The sequence below is a fragment of the Halyomorpha halys genome, unplaced genomic scaffold, assembly GCF_000696795.3.
Source record: "Halyomorpha halys isolate HHAL.00 unplaced genomic scaffold, Hhal_1.1 Scaffold1395.1, whole genome shotgun sequence".
Taxonomy (NCBI): Eukaryota; Metazoa; Arthropoda; class Insecta; order Hemiptera; family Pentatomidae; genus Halyomorpha; species Halyomorpha halys.
The window spans coordinates 43,023-52,812 of NW_027111868.1; the positions used below are offsets into that span (position 1 = coordinate 43,023).

Consider the following 9,790-nt stretch of genomic DNA (forward strand, 5'->3'; position numbering starts at 1 on the left):
CAGAGGATCTTTGTCCACAATACCAGAGGATCTTTGTCCACAATACCAGTGGATCTTTGTCTACAATACTAGAGGATCTTTGTACACAATAGCAAAGGTTCTTTGTCCACAATAAACTTTTTTATCAGCCGACTTATTTGCGTGCAGTTTGTTTCAAAATGTTTCATAGTTTAATGATGATGAAATCCCTGGATTTTTCAGTAGAAAAAAGTTATGAACAAAATTAAGCCTAAGGCACGGGGTAAAGTAGGTCAGCAAATTTTTTATTAGTGGTTAACACATTGTCTTACCAAATTGGTATAAATGTGGTCTATTGGCGGTGCCGGTTCGAATCCGGCCTGGAGCGTTGACTTTTTTCATTGAGTGCCAGTTCCACAAAATGAAAAACTTTGACCCACAACCATGGTTAGGCAGTATAGGATTCCAATGGGAGTCTTAGCCAAAAAAAAAATATTAATAAATAAACTAAAAGTTTTTAACATGTTTAATTATGATACACGAGAGAAGAATATACTTTAAACAAAATATGATGTGAAGTATATTAAACAAAATATCTCCCCTTAAGGTCTGATACCTTGTGCCTCAAAAAATCGAAATTATAATTTTTATATAACATTAAAAAATCGCACAGTGGGGCCAAAATACAGAAATTCTTTCTCATCCTCGGAAAGTGCCGTTCAATGGGGAGGAGCCTCTAACCACTTGGTCCACATATCTCGGTCCATGGCAAGCATCTTCATCTGAGCCAGCGTTTTCCTCTTTCCAGGCCTAGTCGTTGGATATGCTCCATATAGCTCCTTCCAGGTCTGCCTCGTGGTCTCCTACCAGTCGGCCTCGCCTCCATAGATTTCCTTGGCAATCGTGTCTTCCCCCATTCTACGGACGTGTCCATACCATCGGAGCTGTCGGTGTTCAATCACTGGTTTCACTGAGGGGATCTCAAGTTCTCTTATTCTTTCTTTCCTTATCGTATCTCTCCTAGTTTTGAATATACTGTACTGAATACTGAAATTAACAAAATTATATTTTGAGGAACTGCGAATTAAAAATAAATGTTAAAAATAATTCTACAAACAAATCTTAAGTGGTTATTTCCGAAATTAGGATTATTGTTTGGATGTAATGTTTGGATTTGGTTAATTAGTAAAATATTGAAACAAAGAGGATAACATTAATTTAATATTAAATTGTTTATTAAGATGTAATAACAATAGAAAACATAATTTCTATCATCCAATGGACTAGTGTAAGAACCATATACAATTCGAGATGAAATATTTGACTACGCTAAGTACTTCAACAGAATTTTTTTTTTTGGCGTTAATAAATCATTTCAGCTTGGTGATAAGAAATCGTCAGTATTATGATATTGTATAAGTGATAGTACAAGAGCCCAAGAGGGGAAAAAAGTCAGTTATATCATCCCAATTTTTGATTACTTTAATGAAAACTATATATAATTGCTAGTTAAAATTGATAAGACTGCCAAGTATACGTAGGGAGAATAAAAAATGCCCGCTTTTTCAAAACGTTAAAAATAATTAATTTTTCATTCGGAGCTCTGTATCTTTAAAACTACAACAATAGAAAATCTAAGAGAACATCATTTAAAGAGTAAATTTGCTGAACTGTAAGCCCTAATAGAGCTATTTACGTTCAATAATTCTCGAGATATAGATTTTTAAAAAGCAATATTTCATAAAAATGTTGTACAGAACGTACTGGAAGAGCAGTGGTTAGTGAATTTATTTTCACAAATCCATTCTCAAAAACCATTTGACGTACAGATGTCTGTTAGCACTCAAATTAATGCTAGTTTAATGAGCTGTAAAGTAGTTTATTACGTTTATCGTTGTAGGAGTAGTAGTTTTCATGATATTTGCTAAAATAAATTGATTTATAGTTGTTCAGACAAATTTTCTTTTGCCAAATTTATATTCATATGCGAATATCATAAAAACTACTATCCCTACGAAGATAAGTGTAATAAACTATTTTATAGTAAGTTAAATTTCCTTTCTTTTGAGTGCTAGCAGGCATATGTGCGCCTTATGGATTTAGAAATATATTTTTTCAAAAATCAAACATTTTATACGAACAACTAGAAATTAACAGTTTGTGAATTTATTTTGTCAAATATCATAAAAACTACAACTCCTACAAAGTTAAACACTATAAACTATTTTATAGTAAATTTAACTAGCTTTAATTTGAGTGCAACTAGAGATCTGTACGTCGAGTGGTTCCTGAGGTATTGAGTTCTCAAAATAAATTCACTAACTACTGAAAGCTATATCTCGAGAACCATTTGACGTAATTCTAAACTCTATTAGGGCTAATATTTCAGCAAATTTACTTTAAATAATGTTCTCTTAGGTTTTCTAGTGTTGTTGGTAGCTTTAAATCTTTAAAGATATAGTGCTCCGAATGAAAAATTAATTTTTCTTAATGTTTTTAAACAGCCACCATTTTTTTATCTTCTCTATCTATACTTGGCAGACTCATCAATTTATACTCGTAATTATACAAAGTTTTCGTTAATGTAATAAAAACTTGGAATGAAATAACTGCCTTTCTTTCTTCTTGGCTCTTGTACTCAAAGGATTTTATGTAGTTTGTCATCCTGTAAAATGAAATGCTAAAATACACGAATTAAGTTAAATTAAAAAACTATTTCATCGCTATGGTGAGAGAAACAATTTGACCACTGACAAAACAACAAGCCAATACGCACGCGTCCGCAAGTTAAAAGTCGAACTCCTGTTTTATTTAGGCATTTTTCGTTACTCTGCATTACGTCTACAACTTTATATGGTACTTGTTATTTTTTCTAAGAATTTTGGCTTCCCAACGGTGAATAATAAATCTTTATATACAACTCTTATTTACAAAATGTTTTTTCAATCATGGAAAACAATTTTTCCTCTTGTCTTCCTAAGTTGAGTATCGAATCCTTTCATATTTTATATCTATCTATTTTAATTCCATTTAAAAATTTGAGATAATTAATTATTTCTAATAAATAAAATTAAGATACTTTAGAAGGAGATTATTTAAAAAATCCTTATTTAAGACCTTTCAGACTATTTCAGTTTAATCAAATAGAATGAGCCATTTATGTTGTTATCACATTCCCTTTCACATGATGGGCGTATTTTCCTCTGAGGAAATGTTATTTTTTAGATTTCAACGATGATTGGCTTCTCTGAAATCCGTTAGAAATAACAGTTTTTATTTCTTCAATGTTTAGGTTTTATTTTCCTTTTCCTTAATTTTTGTTTCTTGGTCTCCATTGTTGATCTTGTTCCATGGTTCTCCAGAGGAAGTATGTGGTAAAAATTCAGATCTTCGAGGTTACTTTCATTACTGAATCAACACATAGTAATAATAATTTGGATTTTATTTTTGTCAATCGCATTACAGTAGAATGTTTATTATTACATGGGGTCACAGTACAATTATTATTAATTGCATTAGATTGCAGCGCATAAAAAAAAAAATTAAACATGATATGGGTGAACTTTCAATAAAGGATGTTATTGAGTTTATTTTCAACTCCAATACTTACCAGGGTGTTATCACTAACTGCCAAAGTGGTGTACTTTGCTATTCGAGGGATAAACATAGGCTTAAAAAATTTCGTTTTTCTGAGTGAGGGCCACTAGTTCTAGTAAAAGGGCTGGGTAATGGTTGCAAAATTATGTAAAAGAATATTCCTATTTTTTTCTGATATATTTCTTATTGTTATTCAATGCTAAACAACATATCTCAAAATTGTTTGATAAATTACTTCTTCTTGAAGGAAAAATATAGCGTAATCATAAATTTGCCCACATGCTGTCAAGTATTAAGAAAAGTTTTTTTTACATTACTAATTTTATATATTTATTAATTAATTGTTTAAGAATGGTTTGTATTAATAATAACACCGACTACAAGTGATCCAATTTACTCTCAACTGTTCAAAAAATTGGGTGAAATAACTGCCTCTTTTCTCCTCTTGGGCTCTAGTACCATAATGTAGAGAAGGGATTAGGCATTTATAGATAGAAGAGGATCGAAGAAATAATATCAGAAACGCAGCAATGAGTATTGCTTGAAACAAAACAGGTTACAATTACAGCCATAAAGGTATAGCAACCAGACCAAGTGGGAGGGAAAATATATAGGAGGTCAGGATAAAGGATGAAGAATAAAGGACACCGCTGAGCACCGCATAATATACGGAAACACAACGAAAATATGTATGTATGTATAACTAGAACACCGAATGAGGACTTATTTCCCCAATTTTTTTTTTTGTGGAGTAGTTTATCACATATACGTTTGTATTTATATTTTTTTTATTACTTTAATTTTAAATAACTTCCAATTTATCATCATCATCATAATCATTTTATCCCCTTTACCGCTCGCGCAGCGTGGACTTACGATTTGTAGAGTCTGGAACAGATGTCTCGTTCTTGAACCATCTCCCTTCTCCTGCTCCAGTACATATCCCGCCTCCTTAACACTCTCCTCCCAGATAAAGCGCTGTCTTCCTCTCTCCGATTCTCAACGTCTTCCTGGCAGTTCTTTCCTGGTCCATCCTATGGAGGTTTCCGAACCACCATAGCTTGTCCTCCTCTAGGATTCTTTCAGTCGGCTTGACTCCAAGGCTAGTCTGTATGGTGCTGTTCCGTACTCTGTCTCTTCGTATCCTTTCACCTTCCATCTGGATGGATTGGATCCTTAGTATCCAATTTGTACATATATTTATTTAGTTGATTTTTATATCTATTTTTTTCTTTCATTTTGAATTTTAATATTTCCTGTATATTATAATATAGAGTTTCAATTTACTCGCAATATTAAACTATGCATTTTCTTCAACATTACTTAGGTACATATATCATCGATTATCTTCTTATGTTTCATGTTTTTCAGTACTTACATTTAATCATTACGGTTGTTTTATTTTTTTTTTGTCTTAGACCTGATGAAGCCCTGATGTTCTGGCCGAAATGTTGGCACTAATTAATACTTTCTGTTCTTCTCCGTATAAATAATAAATAAATTATAAAGAGGTGATTGAATGTTCATAAGCCATTGTTTAAAATTCTTCTAGGCATGGTTGAACGTATTTACACCAATATACAACTTTAAATAATTAAATAAATAAATAACACCTAGGTTTATCTGAAAGTAATTTAAAAATATTGATTAATGTTAATTCAATTACTTATAATTTCAGATGGGAAAGGCAGATAAAAAACATCCAAATAATACAAGAGATATCCTAAGAGATGCTACAGAATCAGACACTAAACTGATGATGGACAAAGGAAAGGTGCATGATATGATGAGCAACTCAAGACCGAATGATGATGATCTTCTACATTCGGCCATAGAAATAGGAAATATCAAGGGAATTAATGAGCTTCTAGAACGCGGCGCTAAAGTCAACAGCAGAGGAAAAGATGGTTCAACCCCTCTCCATATTGCTGCCAGGAAGGGCTACGCAAATATTGTGAATTTGCTGTTGGAGGACAACGCCAAGTTGGATATAAGGGATAAAGATAGTAACGCTCCAATACATCTTGCAGTATCTAATGGGCATCTGAATGTTGTAAGGGCACTTCTAGATAATGGTGCTTTAATCAACAGTAGAGGAGGTGGGGGGTTAACGCCTCTCCACATTGCTGTCATGGCGGGTCATCAAAATATTATTATTTTACTTATAGAGAGAAACGCAAGTGTGAATATAGGAGATACAAAAAATGACGCTCCAATACATTATGCAGTATTAAATGATAAATTACACATTGTTAAGACACTTCTTGATCGCGGTGCTCTTATCAATAGTAAGGGAAAAAGCAGATGCACGCCACTGCATATTGCAGCTAAGCTTGGCTTGGAAAGTATTGTTAATTTACTGTTGCAAAGGAATGCCAGTGTGGATATGAGAGATATGCATAATAACGCTCCGATTCATGATGCAGTATCAAATGGGAATGTAAATGTTGTAAGGGCACTTCTAGATAATGGAGCTAATATAAATTGCCAAGGTGAGATTGGATTAACGCCCATCCATATTGCAGCTAAGAAGGGCTATGAAACTGTATTTAATTTACTTTTAGAGAGAAATGTAAGGGTAGATATGAGAGACAATTTAAATGATGCAACAATACATCACGCAATAAAAGGTGGCAATATAGAAATAATTATAAAACTTCTGAATCACGGGGCGAATGTTAATATGAAAGGTGCAAATGGGAACACTCCACTCATTTTAGCAGTGGCAACTGACATTATCATGATGAAGACTCTTGTAGAACGCGGAGCTGATGTGGATTCACAAAACCTCTATGGCCAAACGGCGCTACATCACGCCGCTGCCAATGGTCACGATGCTGCCGTTGTCTATTTGCTATCTCAGAATGCCAATTTAGGAATCCAAGATTACATTTGCTATGCTCCTCTCCAATGGGCCTCTTATAATGGAAATTTAAACATAGTAAAGACCTTGTTAGATTACGGGGATGATATTAATAGAAGAGGATGTCACGATATTACAGGCTTATATTTAGCTATAGAAAGAAATCACTCCAAGTTAACTGATTTTTTTTTATCTAAGAACGCTGACACCAATGTGATGAGCGAGGAAGGTAAAACACCTCTAGATTTAGCTTATTCAAAATCATCTGCAGTATTAATAAAATTCCTTTTCGAACATGGTGCAAAAGCTGAAGATGAGAGTTTCTTAGGATCTAAAATTCTGTTCAATGCAATTTCGAACAAAACGTCGAAACTGGTAAAAGTTTTATTAAATAAGACAAAGCACTTTGAATCTTACCCAACTGTTATTCTCAACTATGCCATAGGTATGAGGTTTCTAGAAGGAGTGGATCTACTCATCAAACACAGAGCAAATATAGAAAAGAAAGACATTCACGGTAATCTTCCTCTTTCTTCAGCCGTTAAATCGAAAGATGTTGATATAGTTAATTTAATTCTGCAAACGAGCAGGAGTAGAGTCACAAATGCGAATTTCACGACGTTTATAGATGCATATTCAGACGTCAAGTTCATTAACTCTCAGAATAATGTAACAGAGATCCATAATTTGACAGCACTCCACATTGCTTCTTATTACGGACTCACGGATATTGCTAGGCTGTTGATATCACATGGTGCCTTATTGGAAGTAAAAGATGAACGGGGATATACACCGCTCCACTACTCCTGTGAGCAGGCACATGTCGAAGTAGTGAAATTGCTTTTAAATTTTGAAGCCAATAAGTATTCGGCCGATATCAACGGTACGACGCCCCTGCACATTGCCTGCAGACTTGGTTCTCTTTCTCTAGCCCAATTACTACTTCCTCAGCCTCCAGCTGCCTTAGATTATAGTGATAAAGATGGATACACTGCACTTCACTACGCGGCATTGAGCGGTTCTCAAGAAATAGGGAATCTGTTACTAAATCTTGATGCTAACAAAGAAGCCAAAACTAAAGACCTTAAAACTCCTCTACATTATGCTTCTCTCGAGGGCCACAAGGAAATGGCGGAGCTCTTGTTGAAGAACGGAGCAAACAGTGATGCAGTAGATATAGATGGAATGACCCCTTTACATCTGGCCGCAAGAGAAAGGCATTCGGATATGGTCAAATTATTGCTTGGTAATATAATTTCTTATATTAATGAAAACAAAAACGGTGATACCCCTCTGCATCTGGCATGCGGAAGGCATGATAAGTCTACTCGAAGTGAAAAAGATATTGTTTCAATGCTTGCAAATTTTAATGATGTCGGTCCATTAAATTTTAACCTCATGTCACCTTTGCATATTGGATCTCGAGACAATTCTACTGGATGTGTAGAAATACTTCTATCGAAAGGAGCTGACATATTAAGAGGAGATCAATTTATAAATCGCCCAATTCATTATGCTGCATTGAATGGGAATTCAGTAATCGTGTATATGTTACTTAGAAATAATCGTGGGGTTAGCGGTGCATTTAATATGGACCAGGAAACTCCTTTGTTTGTAGCGTCGAGGGAAGGCCACACTGATGTTGTAGCATTACTTTTAGAGGATGGACTAGGAGGTTTAAGGCCTGATGTAAAGGGAAGGACACCTCTGCACCGCAGTGCTAGCAGAGGTCACTTTGAAATAGTGAAACTTATTCGAGAGCACCGAGCTAATACTGAGATGGAAGATAAATGGGGCTTCACAGCATTGAACTATGCAGCCTCTTGGAGAGGGCACCAAGAGGTGATAGGATATCTTTCCACCACCTTGCTGAACATTACATTATCCCATTATTTAAACATATCAAACCCTTTCTGAAAAATATAAAAAATCAATTATTTAAATGCAACATATGAAATAATTTACATTTCTTTTATTAGATTTTGTAATCTGTATCTTATTGGGAAGTTCCATTTTAGTTATATAGACATGGTCTCTAAACAATGTATACAAAAGTGACAAAAAAGAAAAAGAAAGTGTAGTTGTCATAAGTATTATTCTTAAACCACTTGTATTTGTTCTTTGAAATTTTGTATTAAGAATTTTCTTTTAGGAAAAATGTTTTGCTTTTTTTAATATTATTTTATTTTATCAATTTATTTGTAAAAGCTATTTCAGTTATTTTATCTTGTTTTACAGAAATAGATGCTTATATTCACTTTATATTTATATTTTTACTTCATCTGTAATTCCTTGCTATTTTTTCATATATAAACTTTATTCATAGGACCCTTTAATAAGTTCAAGGGAGCTCTCTGCAACATCTGAATTATTTATGGTAAAAAACAACATCTATTCTCTAGACCAATAAAATATATCAACTTGATCATGTATTCAGAATTACAATATAGTTAACAAAGGGTTTCCCGATGAAAAACTTGCCATATGTTCCGGTACCTGGACAAGGAGGGATACCTTTCAAGGCACACTTCACAGGGACACCTGTGTTTGTATACCACAGTGGACTCGTATCTGAGCTTTTAACACCTTAGTGTACCACGGTCCTTGCCACATGCCAAAGGATCAGAAGCCAATTAAGCAGGTAGAAACCCTTCCTAGACTGGTCAGAACTTTCCCACCCCATCTCGGGCCTAGGAGAGATGCTCACCTAGGGAGCGTTTTGTCACCTATGGCCAATGAGGAATCAGATTCAAAAAAGGTAACGCCTCTAAGAAGAGGTGGGAGAAAAGGGGCAGTACAAATAGACCAGGAAACAGGGCATTGAAGACGAAGAGAGAAGTAAGAAGACTATTGAGAGGACATGATGCATTTTTACCAGATGAAGTCCTAAGAAGGTCTATGAGACCTGGACGCCATTATCCTGTCATCCCTTATGAACAAGATGATACCTACACTACTTCATTCCACGGCAAGAACCATCAAACTCAGTAGACATTCAGATATATACATTAGGTAATAAGTCATAATGTAATTCATATTTTATGGTAACCATTTATCGGGATCATTTCAATCATTTTATAATTTCTTTTAATCATATCAATGTAAATAAAGACTTTGTTCCTTGATGTAGTTTATATACTATTATATTACCCAATACCATCCTTTGTTATATTATATAATTAAAGGAAACAATATTTTATAAATATAAAGGTATTTAATTGGTAACTGTTAAACACGAAATAAGCCTCTGGAAAGGAATCCAATTAAAATAATAGTTTTGCAGGACTCAATATAAATTAATTAATGGACTTATTTTTAGATAATTGCCTTCAGCGATTATCCTGACATCCCAACGACAGAAATATAGCAAAA

The 9,790-nt window shown here is 34.1% G+C and overlaps 1 protein-coding gene across 1 annotated transcript in view; it reads left to right on the forward strand.

Annotated features, from left to right (window-relative positions):
• LOC106689564 (serine/threonine-protein phosphatase 6 regulatory ankyrin repeat subunit B) overlaps window positions 1–9,790 on the forward strand; it is a gene marked incomplete in the record, with an annotated part of 34,097 nt that overhangs the window by 3,757 nt on the left and 20,550 nt on the right. The window contains 1 exon segment of the mRNA XM_014434610.3: window positions 5,234–5,626. Coding sequence (XP_014290096.2) covers window positions 5,234–5,626 — 393 coding nt within the window.